The sequence below is a fragment of the Asterias rubens genome, chromosome 6 (assembly GCF_902459465.1).
Source record: "Asterias rubens chromosome 6, eAstRub1.3, whole genome shotgun sequence".
Taxonomy (NCBI): Eukaryota; Metazoa; Echinodermata; class Asteroidea; order Forcipulatida; family Asteriidae; genus Asterias; species Asterias rubens.
This window is the reverse complement of record NC_047067.1, coordinates 7,398,924-7,417,723: the sequence shown is the minus strand read 5'-3', so window position 1 is coordinate 7,417,723 and position 18,800 is coordinate 7,398,924. Positions and strand designations below refer to the sequence as shown.

Genomic DNA, 18,800 nt, shown 5'->3' with positions numbered 1-18,800 from the left:
ATCTTTGTCATTGAAGGATACAACTTTCAGTACAAACAAAGTGTAGGCCTACAATTTTTTTTATTGTGAAATTACACCCGTTTCTTTTGGGTCGGCCTGTTGGATTCAACAGTGACAATGTGCGTTCTGTACAGCTATTTTGAGACACGCAGACGCCGAATGTAGTATGTGCCTTGTAACACTGCTGCGTTACCAAAGACTAGACACGCACACGCAGTGATGTTTTTACTCAGCGTGCAATAGTACTTTTCAGCTGGAACAAAAAATTTGATTGGAGAATTATCCGTCACGTGACAGCAAATAAAAATACTAATGCACGCTACGTCACTCACCGTGCATTTTTCGTTCCATCCAAAAAGTACTATTGCATGCTGAGTAAAAACATCACTGCGTGCGCGTTTCTTTGGTAGCGCAACAGTATTAGTGCAAGGCACATACATTCGGCGTACAGAACGCACATTGTCACTGTTGAATCCAAGAAGCCGACCCAAAAGAAACCGGTGTAATTTCACAATTAAAAATTGTAGGCATACGCTTTGTTTGTTTTGAAAGTTTATCCTCCAATAAAAATGACAAAGATCTACTTGGATATTATATAAAACAAATAATTATTGTTTTTCATTCGTGCAATAGTGCAAATATTTTCATTCGTTAAAAGCTGGAATGTTCCATTCAACCTGGCTCCGCCTCGTTGAATAGAACATTCAATCTTTCAACTCATGAACATATTCGGCCATTACAGTCATAAACACTCATCATAATTTGTATAATATTGCACCCTGTGTATTGTGTGTTCTATTACTCCGCGCGTTGTGCTTTTATAAGCTATGCACAAAAAAAGTTATTGTAAATTCAAGGTTGGCACGTTTGCGTCAAATGCTAATCCTGACATGCATTGCTTGAAGTTTGCTAGAAGATAAATGTTGTCGCAAAAATTACCACACGCGCGTTCGTGGAATGCATGAAAATATAGCACGTCTGTGTCCCATATCTAATGCAGCCTTCTGCCTCGTTGGATATGGGCGGCAGAAGTGCTATATTTTTCCATTTTTCACTCACACTTGTGTGATAACTGATGTATGATATAAGAGTACTTGTCGTGGATTGTTATATAAATCAGTGCTGTAGGCAGAGGCTATGAACTGTGGCAAATATTGTAAGATGTTTTTGTTTATTTGTTAAAACTGTTTGCAATTTAACCCTTTGACATGTTTGTTTTCTTAGCTAGAAATCCTTTTTTTTAAAGTGTAATTTTTTTGATAAATTGTCTTCAATACTTTTTTCCGTGACTACAGAAAGCCTTGACTGCCGTCAAATCAGCGATGAGGCTAAGGAGGCTCTCAAGCATAGCAGCCAGTGACCTCACTGCCTTCCGTCAACGCCACCTACAGTCCAAGAACAAAGACACCGCCGCCTCCGGTGAGGACACCAACAAGAGCCCGGAGGAGAACGGCCAGCAGGGACAGGAAGATGAGAACCAGTCAGGTGAGGTGGATGTTTTCCTTGCATGCTCTGAGGAAGATGAGGCTGAGGAGGAGGAGAAGAAGGAAGAGAAGACTAAGAAGACTAGAAAGACTGCATGCTGGTCAGGTCCAGAAGCCACACCCCTCACAAACAGTCTCGTCGATGAGAGCCTTGCATGCACATCAGACCCACCCCAAATAAGAACCCCGGCACAAACCATCCCAGGTCCTCCTCCCGAGCATGACACATGCACGCTGAAAACCACGAGTGATGAACAGCCCGTCTCCACGGCATCAGGTATGACAGTCTGTGACATGTGCCCGGATGCATGTATCTGTAACAGTGCACGTAAGGTTGAGTCTAACTCATCTTGTGGTCAATGTAGTTGTTTGCATGATCCGTCCCTTGTACAGTGTTGTGATGTCAAAGAAAGTGACATGTCGAATGACTTTGTGCAAAATTTGAATCCTAGTGAAATTGAAAATGAAAACATTGACACAGTTTGTGACTTGCGTCCTGCGTCCCCTAAGCATAACAGTCTGCAGATTGAACAAGTGCTCCCACTTGAAACAACTGACAATCAGGATCTGCTGGATTGGTGTGACTCAGACCAGAACTGTAATTTAACTGTGAGAGAGACAAACATTAATCCGTCCAAAGCTCTACCCAGCATGGAGAATATCGTACTTCTAAAAGAATCTTTAGATCTGGTACGAGAAAATTCCATGATTGAGACTTGCCAGAGTGATGGCACCACTGTGACTGTCATACACAGCCCAGCTATTGCTGCAGTGTCATGTGAGTGCAGTTTGTCATCGGATCACGCCACGGCCATGGGAGAGGATGCACCGACGGAGACCATGACGACCCTAGCAGCTTGCTACACTGAGATCGTTCCTGATCTGGATGTCGGGGCTGTGCCCCCCGGGGAAGCCTCAGCGGAGCTAGAGAGTATGAAACTGGAGAACTTAAAGTCAGAGGAGTCGGAGTTTGGATATGAAGGGGCTGTCAATGGAGAGAAGGAAGGTGTTACTGAAGAAAACATGTCTCACCAAGGTTCAGGAGGTGCAGTTGGAGAAACAAACGGTGTGGATCAAGATATTCACAAGCTTGGGGAAGATCTACAGAAACAGAGTGCTCCCGTCTACGCCAAACGCAAATGGTCCAAGACAAAACTTTTGTTGCCCTGTGCCCTCCGTCGCATCCAGGAAAACCGAGAGCTATCGGTGGAGGAGCCTCCACTCAAACAACCACCTAAGAAAGGTTTAGACCATAACTCCAACATGCCACCCTCTCAACTTACCAGTAGATGGTCCAAGGAGTCTATGGATTCGGTGGATCTAGAGGACGAAGTCGAGGACGAGAGCATGTCAATGTCGCCCGATGTCATGGCCTTTGATTCGCGACACTGCGCTGAAAAGAAACGTAACAACATCCCAAAAGACGCCGTCCCAAAGTTACTGTCCATCACCGAGCTCATGATGAAGCTGGCTCGTGACAGCAAAAAAAAGAAAGAGAACGAGAAAGACGGCAAGACACAGGCCTCGCCGAGCGGAGTTGGGAGGTCCCCGGGTGTGAGATTCCCATCGTTGTCGTTTAATACAAGTATGGACCTAGACGCTAAGGGTCACTTAGACTTTCTGGTTTGTGAAGTAGATGAGCGTCTCAACTTGGGGAACTTTCAAAAGTGGTTGTATTTAAGGTACAACCGAATAGTCAGATTTATGGCTGGTGTAATATTTGGCCTACTCTTCGGTGCAGTTTGCCGTATAATTTTGTAAGCATGAATTTTGATTAAAAAATAAGGGAATTAAAACCTTAACATGTGCTTTACAATATCCTGAAAGACATAATTATTTGTTGGAGGTTTTAACTTTTTTTGTTCATATGCAATTTTTACAAAACTTTATTGCAAAAAAACCAACTTTGACAAACACAAACTGAGAAAGAAGTTTTTTAGCACAATTCGGGATGAAACCTTTTCATGCTAAAATTATGAAACTGTCAACCTAAACAAAATACAGCTCTAACATTGTAGATCAAATGGTTTCCTTTGGACAACATTTGTCATGTGATCTTTTCAGCTAGAAATTTTCAAAGAAGAAGGTGTTATCAGAACAAACTTTGCGGTAAACGCCACAGAGTCACATGTCAATAATATTGCATCGGCAATTGGGGTGTAAAGTAGGGTGTTAATTTTTCAGTAAGCGTCACAAGTCAATTATATTACATCAGCAATTGGGGTGTAAGTAGGGGTAATTTTTTTAATTTTTTTTTTAATGATAGAAAATGTTTGGGTGGGTCATCTGTCTTTGCTAAGCAATATATTTGTGTGCTCAGCAACGTTTATGAAGTTTTTGACTTAAAGACTTATTTTTAAGATTATCATGGTTCGCCCTCAATTTGTAAGTGACTGTCCAGCAGGAACACTTAGCGTGTCATATCAGTAGTCCATTAGCTTTTTCACAACCCTAGTAAAATTTCAAATGAATTGGTAATGCTTTCCAATGCTGAACAAGCCAGCTGGACTACTTGATGTGCGTTTTGACTGGTCCTGTATTGTTTTAACTGAACTCCCTGTTCAGGGAAAACATTTGCTCGTACATTTGAATCATTGTCAATCCATTTTTTTTCTGGATGCTAGCGGAAACACTATTCTGTAATATAGTTGATGGTGCAATTTTATTTTTGAAAATTTGAAATCAGGTTTCCGCCAACGTTGTGCTATTTCTTGTGGAGAAAAAAAAAAAGGAAACAAAATTTAAAAAGCTATTTAATTTTTTTGTTCTGAAGGAAATGAAATCTGCTGATAATTAATGACTAATATCTCTACAAATCTATGACAGGTGTGGAATACAGCTGTTCTTTCAAAATTGATGCATGAAAAAGTAATTGCCATTTATGCATCAGTTTGTATAAAGTAAAAAGGGTTTTGGGGACAAATCAATCGTTATACTAAGATGTTTTTCTGTAATAAACGGACAGGTTTGTTCACACATTTTTTATACTTATAGTAACTGAAAAGAGGCAAGTTCAAGTAATTCAGAGTTTAATTTCTTAAGCAGGCATCAGTACTTCTGCTGCACAATTTTAGTAATTGTTTTTGTTCTGTTTTGCACGAAGCATCATTGTCTGTATAAGTAGTCATAATTACATTGGATTAATGTCCTTGACATTTTCACATTCTGCTGTTTGTTATCCCTATTGGTATAATTTAAAAATACTGTTAGGTTTTAGACTTTAAAGGTGCAGCTTGCCCAAATTGGAGCAGCTGGAATCCACTTTTATTTTATTTGTTGATTCGTGTGCGACTTAAAGAGAAAGAGGTCTGGAATTAAAGGGGGTGTGTCATGATGATCAAAGCTGGGCCCAAAGCAAAGAATTGGCACTTGTGGAAGCAAAGAATGCTGCGCTTTTGTTCATGGGTTAGCTGGGAATTTTGGCTTGTGCGCGTTTTGGCTTGTGCACGTTCGTTACTAGGCATTTGTACTAGTGCAGAAATTGTTGCAGAATGGGGAACGTAAGCGCAGAATTTGGTGGTAAGCAGAGCAATGGAACTGGGCCCAGGCCTTTGCCTGTACAGGGAATTATGAACTCTCACTTCACCTAAGTACTGCATGTACACGCCCTCTTTCAGTATCATATCTATGGAGAGTACACGCACATGAAGTTACTTGGTGAGAGTTCATAAGTTAAGGTCAGCCACAGGCCTGCTTTGATCATGATGACACAGCCTCTTTAAAGACACTGGACACTATTAGTAGTTGTCAAAGACCAGTCTTCTCACTTGGTGTTTCTCAACATATGCATAAAATAACAAACCTGTTAAAATTCAAGCTCAATTGGTCATCGAACTTGCGAGATAATAATGAAAGAAAAACACCCCTGTTTACACGAAGTCGTGTGCTTTCAGATGCTTGATTTTGAGACCTCAAATTCTAAATCTGAGGTCTTGAAACAATTTTATTTCAGAAGGAGACGTTTCTCACAATGTTTTATACTACCAACCTCTCCCCATTACTCGTTACCAAGTTAGGTTTTATGCTAATAAATATTTTGAGTAATTACCAATAGTGTCCACTGCCTTTAAGACCTTCTTGTTTGGAAATGTTTATGAGTGGGTAATTGGGGACTTTTGAGTGCTAGAATACTTCCTTTCTAAAGTTATTTTTGACCAATCACAGAAACTATATTAAAAAAATTCCATTACAAAACAAATAGGCTGCAAAATGCACTGGCATGGCCATCCATTTGCATCGACCAACTTTGCTTCAATCTTATAGTGATGTAGGTTTAGTGACTTCAACATGTATGTAGATGAAGTATGCTTTGGAATTGAAAGTTCCCTGAGAGTGCAACTGTGGTAATGTTATGCTGAAGTAGTTGTATCTAAATTATTACTATGTCTATCTATGCAAGGTATTTATTAAATTATATCATTTTTCGAATGGAAATTGAGCAGTTTTACCTTTTTAAAAGGAACGCGTTGCCTTGGATCGGTCGAGTTGGTCTTTGAAAAGCGTTTGTAACCGTAACTGTTATAAAAAGCATATGATTAGAAAGATATTTTAAAAGTATCACTCGAAGTTGCGTGGTTTTCCTTTTACCTCGTTGAGCAACACGGTCGGTCATTTATGTGAGTCAAATTGTGTACTCCCATAAACGGCCGACCGTGTTAGTTTGCAAAGTAAAAGGAAAACCACGCAATTTTGAGGCAAATTGGTGTGGATCATTGTATTCTACTTTTTAAACATCTTTGTAACCATTATATGCGTTTTATAACAAACGGCTACAAACGCTTTTCGAAGACCAACTAGACCGATCCATGGCTACATAATAAGTTGTAGTTTTTCACAAGAGAAACACAATTAATGATGTGATTATATATTCATTCTACTTTTTCTAGTGATATTTGTTAATAAAACAAACTTTCTCTGCATGTAGATGAATATGGCATTCAGCAGAAGTTTTTTCTTTAAAAAAGAAAAGCCAGGAAATCTTCATACTGGAGCGGTCGAACAAAATGCACATACAGGGCCCACTTTCATGGCTCTGCTTACCATAAGCACAGAATCAGCACTTACAGAAGCAGGGAATTTCACGGGTAAGCGGGGAATTTTGGCTTATGGCGTGCTTACTCCACATTACTAGGCATTCTACGCTTACTAGGTTCGCGCAGAAACTCGGCGATTGTATGTAAGGCGGAAGCAGAGCCATGAAATTGGGCCCTGGTTCTAGACAGCTATTAATGTTTCCAGCTTGCTTAAATGTGAGGGGAACGAAATCATGCATTTGTTTGAATTGAAATAAAAGAGATGAAATGGTTGCTTTAGAAACCTACATCTCGAATATTTGACTTGGATTGTTAGTCTCCCCTATACATAATGGCAGAATACCTTTTATAGTTTTTTTCTCTCTGTTAATTCATTGTAAAAATATTTTCCCCTCACACAGTTCCTGTTTGACATCCGCAGTTGTAACTGTTATTGTCCCGTGGCATGCCTGGAAGACACACCAAAGTCCTTTGAATTTCCGATTTTGTGCTCCCAATACTTGTGATTTTTGTTCTTGGCATTCCCTGATGAACCCAGTTATATGTTTATAAGTTGGCTGACATGTTGCAACTCTAATTCATAATCTAACTAGGGAAAAAAAATGGTTTGCCCTTTAATGTTTCCATTGACTAGCCATGCAGGAGGACCAGTTAGATTGACATTTCACTGGTCCTCCATCATCTTGACTGGTCCCCATTTGAAGGTGTTCTTTCAACATTGTCAAGGAATTGTATTCTCAAGTACTTATCTACAATCAGTCAGTGGGAAGTTAAACTGGCTAGCTGGACTAGTTGGACAGAATTTGACTTGTCTTTGGATGTTTTAACTCAGCATTTGGCCAGCATACCACTATTAAGGGAGAACACTAGAAGGGCCCACTATGATGAAAATTAAGCCAGCTAAACATAGGGGCAGTTTGATGAGGAAAGCCAAATCTCCATCATTGTGCATGTATTTACTTTATGCACCCAGTTTTTAGTTTGTTTATTTGCTCTAACATACATTGTGAATTAATGACTTGTTTTGTGATTTACATATACCTAGCTTTCCTCTGGACTGATGAGACTGTTTGAATTGGTAATGATTAACTTCAATACATTCTGCATGGGTTTATACTAATATTCACTGCAATCCTGTATCAATTGCCTGTCAGTGTATGGGATTATACATTGTAAGTTAGAAGATAAGTTTTTAGAGCGCCGCCATAATAATCCGGAGGTTCAAGGTTCAAGTCCTGCAGCCGATTTCACAAAACTTTACGCAACTGCTTAAGTCCACTTGCGCAACGTTATGGCGTAAGTTGTGCCATAAACGTTGTGCAAGTGGACTTACGCAGTTGCGTAAAGTTTCGTGAAATCGGCTGCAGCTCTAGGCAACTTGTCTTTGCTCATCCTAAAATGAAGTACATTTTTGGAGATGCAAACATTTTCAGGATTTTATTTATGGTTCCAGCTCTCCCCAGAACTTTTGTTTAAGCCCAGCCCACACATACATGTAGCAAGGGTTGACCAGTAGTTTGCTCCCCCTCTTCCAAAACTTGTAAATTATCATCCCAAAGTGCTGTCAGGTTCTGATATTAATATTTGATATCTGAAACAAAAAGTCGCATCCCCTTAAGGTGATCCCCTAGCTGCCGCTTCCCAGGTTGTATCGTAATTTGGGTGTGATCCCTGGCTACACGGCAGTTAACGGTTGTATGGCTTCTGACTGGCACCCCCGAACAAAGATATTGACAAAATAGGGACACCGCCAATATAGGGCTAGAAAGCTCAGTTGGTAGAGCGCCGGCACGTTAATCCGGAGGTCGTTGGTTCGAATCCCACTCTAGTCAATTCTTTGTTCAACCCCAAAAATCAGGTTCTGATATTGGTAAAATAATGAATGGTCTGAAAGCAATCGCATAACATCGGTTAACAGTATTGTCCAAAGGCCCACACTTCGTGTATCACAACTTATATATACAATTACAAACCTGTAAAAATTTAGGCTCAATCGGTCATCGGAGTCGGGAGAAAATAACGGGAAAACCCACCCTTGTTTCCGCACGTTTCGCCATGTCATGACATGTGTTTTAAATAAATCTGTCATTTTCGATATCGAGAATTGATAATTGTTTTAATGTTTTCTCAAAAAGTAAAGCATCTCATAGAATAATATTTCAAGGGAACTCTTTCACCATTACCTTCTGTAAACCCTGTAAGTTATTTGTCAATCTGTGAACTTTTAATTTTTGTTCTGTTCAGAAAGTGTCCAATGGCTTTAAACTAGGAGCATGATAAAACTGCCTAAAACAATGGAAATGATGAACCTGCCTCTGCTGGCACTTTCCTGGCTATACAGTAGTTACAGATTAAATGGCTTCTGACTGGCACCCTGAACAAAAACACTGACAAAATATGGAGACCCCCATGATTAGGGCTATGTCGCTCAGTTCAAGCCCTGCTCCAGTCAATTTGTCTTTTCATGTTCAACCCAAAATGTCAACAGCAACAAACTATGATTTTGTAAATTTCATATACAACTGAATTAATTGCGTATGGAATCTGACTTTTCTTTTGCAATTTACACAACTCAGAAGGTCCCCCAGTTTTCAGTACGCATCTACAAGAGACAATCATCACCAGGGGCAATGACCTCATGCTGACCTGCTGGGTCAAAGGTCATCCTCGACCGACGCTACGCTGGTTCTGCAACGACAAAGTGCTGGTTGAGAGCAAGTGCGTCCGGCAGATTCTGGACAAGAAAGGCAAGGGGTCATTGAAGGTCATCAGAATAGATGAAAGTGATTCCGGGATGTTTAAATGTATCGCTACAAATGAACGCGGAAGTTCTACAAGCTGTGCAAAGGTTACTGTAGTAGGTAAGCTGTTGAATGTTGGCAAAAATCCTGCGAGACCTTAACTTTTACAATACTATTTGTGGTTTAACCATACACGGACGTCTGTTAAGCACGGTTTACACCCAGTATGTCCTGTGAAAAAGTGTGAAGTACATACACTTCTTCAATGTGAAGTGTGGACCTGATAACCAAAACAGATCCACATGTTTGGACTTAAAACACTATGTGGACTCCACAAATCCACACTGTGTTTTTTACAGTGTTGAAGAATTGTCCACAGAGTGACTCCAACACAGAGCCGTAAGTACATGGACTTTATCAGTGTATGCGACTTTGTGTTGTACTTGTGGTTAACTACCAGGGCAAATTAAAATGGGCATCGGGCAAGACAACCTTAGTCAAGGCTAGGGGAAGGGGGGGGGGCGATGGATGGGGACTTTAAAGTATGATAACACTCTCTGTGTGACCTTTCTGAAAAGTTGGACAATTCCTAAAGGCATTTTACACAAACGTGTTGTTGATTTCTAAGGGTGTTTTTCTTTTATTTCTTATTTACTTAGTATTTATTATTTACTAACAATCAAGAGAAATTGAATGAACATCCCATTGGAACAAAATATCTGAATGCTCACTTCATGAGTGAAGCCATTCGAATCAAAGAATCTTGAAAATGAAAAAATTCAACCATACAGCGACTGAGAACAAGTTGCCGTACAAGAGGCAACTAGAATATTCCTTGATTTTTGTTTTCTTTGTTTTCCTAATTTTCTAGGGAAGCCAGATGCCCCATCAAGGCCTAAAGTAGCACAGGTTGCAGCCACAGAAGCAGTGGTGACGTGGAAATTCCCTGCAAGTAAAGTCCCCATCACTGGTTTCAGGTTACAGTGCAAGAGAGAGGGTATAACAAACGGTTTTTTTTAAGTAACTATTTTATCAATCTAAATCAAGACATTGTCTAAGTTTCTGCCTGTACTGATGACATTCAGAGACAAAAAGAGTAGCTTTACCCCTTAAAGGAACACGTTGCCTTGGATCGGTCGAGTTGGTCTTTGAAAAGCTTTTGTTATAAAATGCACATGGGTAGAAAGATGTTGTAAAAGTAGAAAACAATGATCCGCACAAACATGCCTCGAAATTGCACGGTTTTCCTTTTACCTCATCAACTAACACGGTCGGCCATTTATGGGAGTCAAATTTTTGACTCCCATAAACGGCCGACCGTGTTAGTTTGGAAAACCACGCAATTTCGAGGCAAATTTGTGTGGATCATTGTATTCTACTTTTAAAACATCGTTCCAATCATATGCATTTTATACCAAACGGTTACAAAACACTTTTTATAGACCAACTCGTCCGATCCAAGGCAATGTGTTTCTTTAACAGCTCAACTTCTACAGTCACCTTTTACAATAGTGTATCACTGCGCTTTTCATCATTAGTGCCCTGGTCATTGAGCCAGTAACATTCCTGTAACCTTTCTCAGCTCCCTGGGGAATATCCAGCCCTGGGCTGCTGTTGCGCTCCGAAGGCTTTTTTCCACACACAATATCAACCTCTACCTTAACACGTCCCATTGATACCGTTGGTTGGAGAGATACATGTACAATTACAGTTAAGCTCTTGCTCAAGAACACAAGTGTCATGACCGGGATTCAAACCCACACCTCGATGGCTTAACCACCAGAACTTGAGTTTAAGGCACTAAACCACTCGGCCATGACACACCAAAAGCATAGTGGCGGCAATTCTGACCTACAAGTACATGTACAGGTATTCAACCAAAATGGTCACTGTTTAGCTCATGCCTTAATTTTATATGTTTAATAGGGCCTATATTTTTCCCAAATTCACTTTAGTCTTGTATAATTTTTTTGATTTTGGGATGAACAAAGAAAAATTGACTAGAGCGGAATTTGGTTCAAATCCCGCTCTAGTCAATTTTTCTTTGTTCATCCCAAAATCATTTTAGAAATGTACCCAGTCAGTTTCCCTTGTGGTTTATTAATTTGATATGTATAATTTTTTTAACAAAATGATTTTCTCATGTTGGTTTTAAAGATAGTTTTACCACAAAAAGATCATTACAAAACTCGGCACAATCAAAGCATGCCTGGTTGTCTTGTTACAATTTGAGACAACACCAAATAGGCTTTCCTGAAAGCATTTCGTTCTTTACAGATGACAAACAGTGGCATACAGTTGATGATAAAATACAGCAGTGTTTTAAGCATATTACACCGCTAATACCATCCACGGAGTACCGGTTCCACATAGCATGCTGCACCCAGCATGGCATCGGTCCCTACAGTCGTTCATCTGTATCTACTATGACATTGCCAATCGGTAAGTTACACACAGTAGCAGGAGCGCAAGACCTTGGCCCAATTTCATAAAGCAGATATTTTGTGGGGTACCAATAGCAGCATGGTTACTGTAGGGTATTCTGGCTGGTTACCTATTTTTTGCTAAGCAATATTTGTTTGTGCTTAGCAAGTTTTCGTAGAGGCTTTATAAAATTGGGCTCTGGGTCCATTTTCATGGCTGACTGCTTACTGAATTCCGCGCTCATTATGTCAAGCTTATTTCACAGGTTAGCAGGGAATTTTTGCTTGTGTGCTTGCTTATTCCACGTAACTAGGCATTCTTCACTTAAACAGCTAGCGCAGAAATGTTTGTTGAGCAGCTTTGTAAAATTGGTTTATGACTCCTTGACTCACTTTCACAAAATACTAAGATTCATCTTAAAGGCAGTGGACACTATTGGTAATTACTCAAAATAATTACTTGCATAAAAACTTACTTGGTAACCAGTAATGGGGAGAGGTTGGTAGTATAAAACATTGTGAGAAACGGCTCCCTCTGAAGTAATTAGTTTTCGAGAAAGAAGCAACTTTCCACAAATTTGATTTTGAGACCTCAGATTTAGAATTTGAGGTCTCGAAATCAAGCATCTGAAAGCACACAACTTCCTGTGACAAGGGTGTTTTTTCTTTCATTATTATCTTGCAACTTTGACGACTGTTTGAGCTCAAATTTTCACAGGTTTGCTAATTTATGCATATGTTGAAATACACAAAGTGAGAAGACTGGTCTTTGACAATTACAAATAGTGTCCAATGTCTTTAAGATGAGTTTTGTATGTGACAAAACACATTTTGCTTAGCAGTTGAGATTTCTTTGTGAAATTGGCACCTGGTCACACAAGAATCTTTCTCTTCAATTTGTGTGATTTTATTTCTTACTACCCTTTGATGTGCTTGCTCACAGGATCACAGCCTTTAAGTATAGATGTCATCTCAAAGTTCCAGACGTTATCAAGAAGTTGCAGTCTTGACGAGGATCGGAAAGCCACATCTAAGGAGATTGTTCTGGATAACTTTGCCAACGGAGAACCCGAAGAGCATGTTGATTTAAACCTCAAAGAGAGCTTACCGCAGAAGGTTTATGATTTCAACATTGAAATTGGAAGGTACGTTAGCAGAGTCCTTCATCAGTCTGAACAAAAAAACCTAATGGTCAGGATTTTGTTTTGGCCAATCTACTTTTAGGTTGAAGTAGTAGTTGGTAGTTGGTGTCTTGCCTCGCCTTCCACCTCTGGGACCCCAGTTTTTTGTTTTTTTTTGGGGGGGGGGGGAGGAAGATAGGTCATTTTCAGAGCTGCAAACTCCCTTTTTGCAGAAAGTTCCCTGAGGAAAAAATTTGTTTATGCTTTGATGGACACATTTGAAAATCTCCCTGACTATGGAAACTTTCTATTGGGTTGCATGTTATGCTAAATACCTCCTGATTGTTGTACAAAATCTCTCCGATTGCAAGATGCAAATGTTGGCATCTCTGTATTTTATTTGTTATTCACAGAGGAAGGTACGCCGTTATACGTAAATGTTACAAGTACAGCACTGGGAAGGAGCACGCAGCAAAGATAATGTTCTCAGACGCTCCTCCGAAAAAACAAGACCTCATCGAGTATGAAATCCTCAAGGAACTCAACCATCCGAATATCTTACAACTCCGGGACGCTTTCCTGACAAAGCGTTTCTACGTGCTGGTCACGGAACGTTATTACGGCGACGGTGTCCTGAAGTATTTGACGCAGAGGGACAAATACTCGGAGGAGCAGGTCGCCCGACTCATCCAGCAACTACTGGGCGTGCTCGCGTATTTGCATAAGAATAGAGTCGTCCATCTGGACTTGAGACACGACAACATTGTCTTGGAGAGCAGGAGGCGGGACAATGTCCGAGTCATTGATTTTGGGTCGGCTAGGAGGATGGAGAATCTAGACGGGATGAAGATGAAAGGATTGGATTCCTTGCCAGAATTTATGGGTAAGTGAAATAAAATTATAGTAAGAAAAAATAAACAGATGTTCCAAACTTCTTACCAAAAAAGTGACTTGTGGAATTAGTGCAAAAAGATGCATCGACCCTAGACTTTGGACATAAGTCCTTCATGCATTCATTTATTTTCACTCATTCATTTATTTTATCTCCAGAGCAAAAATTCTGTATTGCTTTTCCTCACTTATTTAAAAGTTAAGAAGTTATTTGCTTTTTTATTTGCACAGCTCCTGAAATTGCTTCTGATGGTCTTATTGAGTATGAGACAGATCTTTGGGCTATAGGGGTGTTGGCATTTGTGTGGTAAGTTTATTCAAGTAATTACTTTCTTTTCATCCTACACCGATGTGTGATACCTAGTTTATACTCTGTGCTTTCAAAGTCCTTTAAGGAGAAATTTAAAGGCTACTTAGGTACTTAGATCTATTTGGATCATAAAAGTAGCAGTTGGTACTTTATGACCTGGCCAGCCAGCACTTGAACAGAATTTTAATTGGTGCTCATCAGAGGTGATATTTAGCACTTAAAGACACAGGACACTATTGGTTATTACTCCAAATAACTGTAAGCATAAAAACTTACTTGGTAACGAGCAATGGAGAGCTGTTGTTAGTACAAAACATTGTGAGAAACGGCTTCCTCTGAAGCCATGTAGGTTTTGAGAATGAGGTAATTTCTTACTCATATATTCACAGGCGTCATATATTCACAGGTTTTAATATCTTGGTAGGCATCTGAAAGCACACATTCATCTTCAGCGTTACAACATCTGAAAATTTGTTATTAAGCACCTACCAATTCAATGCAACAAGGTCAACTAACTTCACTATCTCAGCAGGCAAGAAACTTCGCCTTCCAATGATTCCCCTTTGACTCCTCCTCGCGTTTCGGGACAACGGTCTTCCTCCTTGCGTTAGTCTGGCTCTCCATGTTTGCAGGGTGACAAAATATATCTTCTAAATGACCGTAGCCAGTCCAGTCACTGTATAAATACTCGTTCTGGACAATGAGATCACGCTCCAGTGAATTACATAACAAATCCATTACTGTTCAGCTCAAGCGCCCGCTTAAGAAGGCGTTACGAGAGGTTTAGTAAGTAACGCGGTAGTAAAGCGATACGAATGCTTCGTGAATAACACGTAAGGGCTTACTAAAGTCTTACTAACGTCTTACTTAGAGCCACGTAAGTGACCGATTTACGAGGGCTTCATGAATAAGGCCCCTGGTCTTTAACCATTTTAACTATTATTGAAAGTGTCGGGTGTCTTTAACCAGCAGACATTTCTTGATAGCTTCACCATTAATCAATGTTTCTTGGACCATATCTTATCAGGCTAAGTGGAACATCACCATTTATAGGACGAAATCGAGAGAAGACGATTTATAACGTCACCAGGGTCAAGTTTAATATACGATACCTGTATAAGAACTGCACACCGGAAGCAAGAGATTTCGTCTTGTCTTTGCTGAAGAAGGAGGCTATGTAAGATCACTTTTTCCCCTCTTATTCTATACCCATTTGCAACATAAATACAATGCTCACCCATTGCAATTTTTAATCTATTTTGGCAAATTGTTAGCATAAATGCAAAGCTTACTACCCCCGTTTAATTTTTTTAATTTTGGCAGGTTTTCAGCAAAAATGCAAGGCTAATAAATACCCTTTTAGATTTTCTTAAATTTTGGCCCATTTTTACCAAAAATGCAAGGCTTACCCTTACCAGTATCTTCAATTTTGGCCTATTTTCAACAAAAATACCCTGCCATTAATATTCATATTTTATTTTCATTAAAAACTGCAACGCTTTATCCTGTTGTGATTTTCACAAATTTCAGCCTGATTTCTACAAAAAAGCAAGACACACTACCCCTTGCGATTTCTTTTTCAAATTTTAGCCTAACTTAAACAAAAATGTAATTACTCCTTGTAATTTTATCCAACTTCACCCAAATGTTTAACAAAATGAAATGCCTACCCCTTCCGATTTTTGCTCAATTTTTTTGTTTGTCACTTTATTTGTTATTTGTTTTGCGGCAAGCATGGCTTTTTGAAACAAATTGTTCTAATACTCATGATAATTTTGTTGTTCCCAGTGATCGGCCATCAGTTGATGACTGTCTCGCTAGTCCATGGCTAAACAGCACACCAGAGATGAAGAACAAACGTGAGAAAGCCCTCTTCCCGATCCGTAAGCTCAAAGCTCAGCGTACAGAGTACAAAATGCGTCTCCTCGCACTGCAGACAAGAGTGGACATGTCACTTCGGAGATACTCCTCAACAATTGAGCTGAAATCACCAGGTCTGCCTGGGTCCCCAAAACCAAAGAATGGTGTCGTTAACTCACTGGTCTGCCCTAAAATTGAGCGTTGATCATCATGTGTTGATCAGTGAGCGGTTAGACTTGATTCAAGTTTTAGATTGCGGTTATTCTTCTGCATCTCAGCCACGAAAAACGCCCCCAAATTATTAGCTATCACGCGCCCTATAAATTGATCGTAGGCTAAATGACGAAGAAAGATCACAAGAGGGCGCTGTTTGTAGCAGCTATCAGGACGACTAAAAAGCCACGATCAAAGACTTGGAACAGTCTAGTGAGCGGTTAGTGCTATTTAAATGTTCTTTATTAAGAACAGGGCCCAATTTCATAGAGCTGCTCAAACAAAAAATACTGCTTAAAAAAAAACCTGCTTTGCAATAACGAGCAAGAAAACAGACACAAGTTGTACTTGTGGCATGGTATTTTAGCAGGTAACCTTATTCTGGTTAGCATAATTTTTTTTGCTTAGCTTATTTTTGTGCTTAAGCAACTCTATGAAATTGGGCCCTGGCTTTAAGAATACTCAATTTTCATTGACAACAAAAGTATAGAGCTGTATAAAAAGTTGTTATATGAGAGGTGTTAAAATGCCTTATTCCGATTCTAAAAATATAAAAAATATATAAAAAATTGTAAATAGAAATGTTGGTGTGCTGGAGGTTGCTCTCTGATGTGAAAAAAAAAATAATTAGTTTTTACTTCTTTCAGTGTAGGAATTAAATAGTTGCTTTCATCTGAGAATGTCTTTGGTTGCCTTCTTTTGGCCTTCTGGTGTTGCCCAAGTCAAAGAGATGGGCGTCAAGGTTGACTAAGGAATGAGCAAGAGTTTGGGAGTGTAGAAATATCCTGAAAGGTTGTTAATTTACAAGTTGGTTTATTGGATCTTCAACTTACAAGCAAGAAATTTGCCAACCTCTCCCCAAAAACATATCTAAAAAAGTAAAGAGTTATAAAAATTCAACACAAAATTAAGAGGAGAGAATAACGAAGCTAATGGGCTACTCTCAACAAGGAAATTTGGATCAAGGAAATTTGATTTCAAACCTCGAAAAATTCTTTCAAAAAGTCAGTCCACTCGTTTCAAGCGCATTTTAAGCTTCCTTGCACAAAAATCACTGACTCATTTTGGGAAATCACTTTAATAACGCAAGTGTTAATTAGTCTTCCTTCAAGGATGTTTTTGCTTTTGTAGAAGCATCATCAATATCCTGCCTTTCATACGTCATTAATAACGAGGTCATGATGTGAGCTACACAATGGGAGACTTTCTGGGACGATAGAGGGCAGCAGACTTACCGGGTAAATCCATTGTTCTCAGAATTATGCGCATGTTCAGAACTACGTAAACAATGGAAATTTACCCGGTATGTCTGCTGCCACCTAGTGTTGGAAAGTCTCCTATTAGGGCAGGTGCTAGTGTTAATTAGTCTCGCTTCAAGGATGTGTTTTGCTCTTTGATGTATAACATAACATCCTCAAGATCCTGCCACCATCCATCTTCCGATGGGGTCAAGACCAGGGCCAAGTTTCATGGCTCTGCTTACTGTGGCAAAAAATCCGGGAATTCTACGAACACATTAAGCATATTTCACAGGGTAGCAGGGAAGTTTGGCTGGTGCGCATACGTACTCCAGGTTACTAGGCGTTCTCCGCCACACACGCTTTGCAGAGTGCTATTTATAGTTTTGAAAACCCTACACGTAAATGAAAGACCAGTAGCTCTCTAGCTTATGTCTACTATACTTGGGTTGAATTTGATAGTTGAATGAATGTACAGTTATTGACGAGTTGTGACTTGCAAATATCCTTTGGCAGAATATACTATTTGATGAACAATTTAAAAGTTGATTTGATTACTATTGTTTATAATTGTTCATTAGGAACATTGATTACTCATTGGTTGAATAATGTAGTGTATTATACACGTAGATGTAAGATAGCTTATTTACTCTTGCATTTGCATTTGCGTTGTATCCAGTTCACGGGGCGCATTCAGAACATTGTGGTGTAATGAAATTTGAACTGTCTCGGTTTGCACGTTGCATTCCCCATAAGTCGGGCTTACCCCACCCCCACCTTGCATGATGTTTATCTGACACCATAAATACTGTAGGATAGCGTGGGGATACTCTTAGAACTATGAGGTTCATTTCGCTAGCGTCTCCATGAACTGTAAGACGATAGCGGAACGAACCTCAAAACTCTAGGAAAAGAGTGTGGACGTTTACATTTCCATTGATAATTTAACACTTGTGTAGTGTAGTCTGTAGAATAATGTACACTATACATGTAGCTGTTAAAGTATTTGAGCAGTCAGGTTTCAAGAAGCGATATAAAATGGGTTTCATTGTTAGCTTTTCATATTCATTGTGCCCCGTTAGTAACAACACTTAACTTAGTGCTAGTATTCTTTGCTAAGCAGCATGACAGTCTTGTGTACTTGCAAATTTTGCTTGAAAATGCGAACAAGGCTATAGTCTTGTGAACTTCACAAATTTTGCTTGAAAATGCGAACAAGGCTTGTGAACTTCACAAATTTTGCTTGAAAATGCGAACAATGCTGTGAGCTTTGCAAATTTTGCTTGAAAATGCGTACAAGTGTGTACTTCGGAAATTTGGCTATAGTCTTGTGTACTTTGCAAATTTTGCTTGAAAATGCGCATGTTGCAAATTTTGCTTGAAAATGCGCACAAGGCTGTAGTCTTGTGTATGTTGCAAATTTTGCTTGAAAATGCGTATGTTGGAAATTTTGCTTCAAAATGCGACAAGGCTATAGTTTTGTGTA

The 18,800-nt window shown here is 39.5% G+C and overlaps 1 protein-coding gene across 1 annotated transcript in view; it reads left to right on the top strand.

Annotated features, from left to right (window-relative positions):
- The window catches only part of LOC117291823 (striated muscle-specific serine/threonine-protein kinase-like), a 93,500-nt gene extending 76,163 nt beyond the window's left edge, over window positions 1-17,337 (top strand). The window contains exons 19-27 of the mRNA XM_033773749.1: window positions 1,296-1,761; window positions 9,094-9,378; window positions 10,130-10,255; window positions 11,536-11,700; window positions 12,625-12,826; window positions 13,216-13,685; window positions 13,925-14,000; window positions 15,031-15,180; window positions 15,792-17,337. Coding sequence (XP_033629640.1) covers window positions 1,296-1,761; window positions 9,094-9,378; window positions 10,130-10,255; window positions 11,536-11,700; window positions 12,625-12,826; window positions 13,216-13,685; window positions 13,925-14,000; window positions 15,031-15,180; window positions 15,792-16,068 — 2,217 coding nt within the window. The 3' untranslated portion in view covers window positions 16,069-17,337. The remainder of the gene's footprint in view (window positions 1-1,295; window positions 1,762-9,093; window positions 9,379-10,129; window positions 10,256-11,535; window positions 11,701-12,624; window positions 12,827-13,215; window positions 13,686-13,924; window positions 14,001-15,030; window positions 15,181-15,791) is intronic.
- The last annotated feature ends 1,463 nt before the right edge of the window (window positions 17,338-18,800 follow it).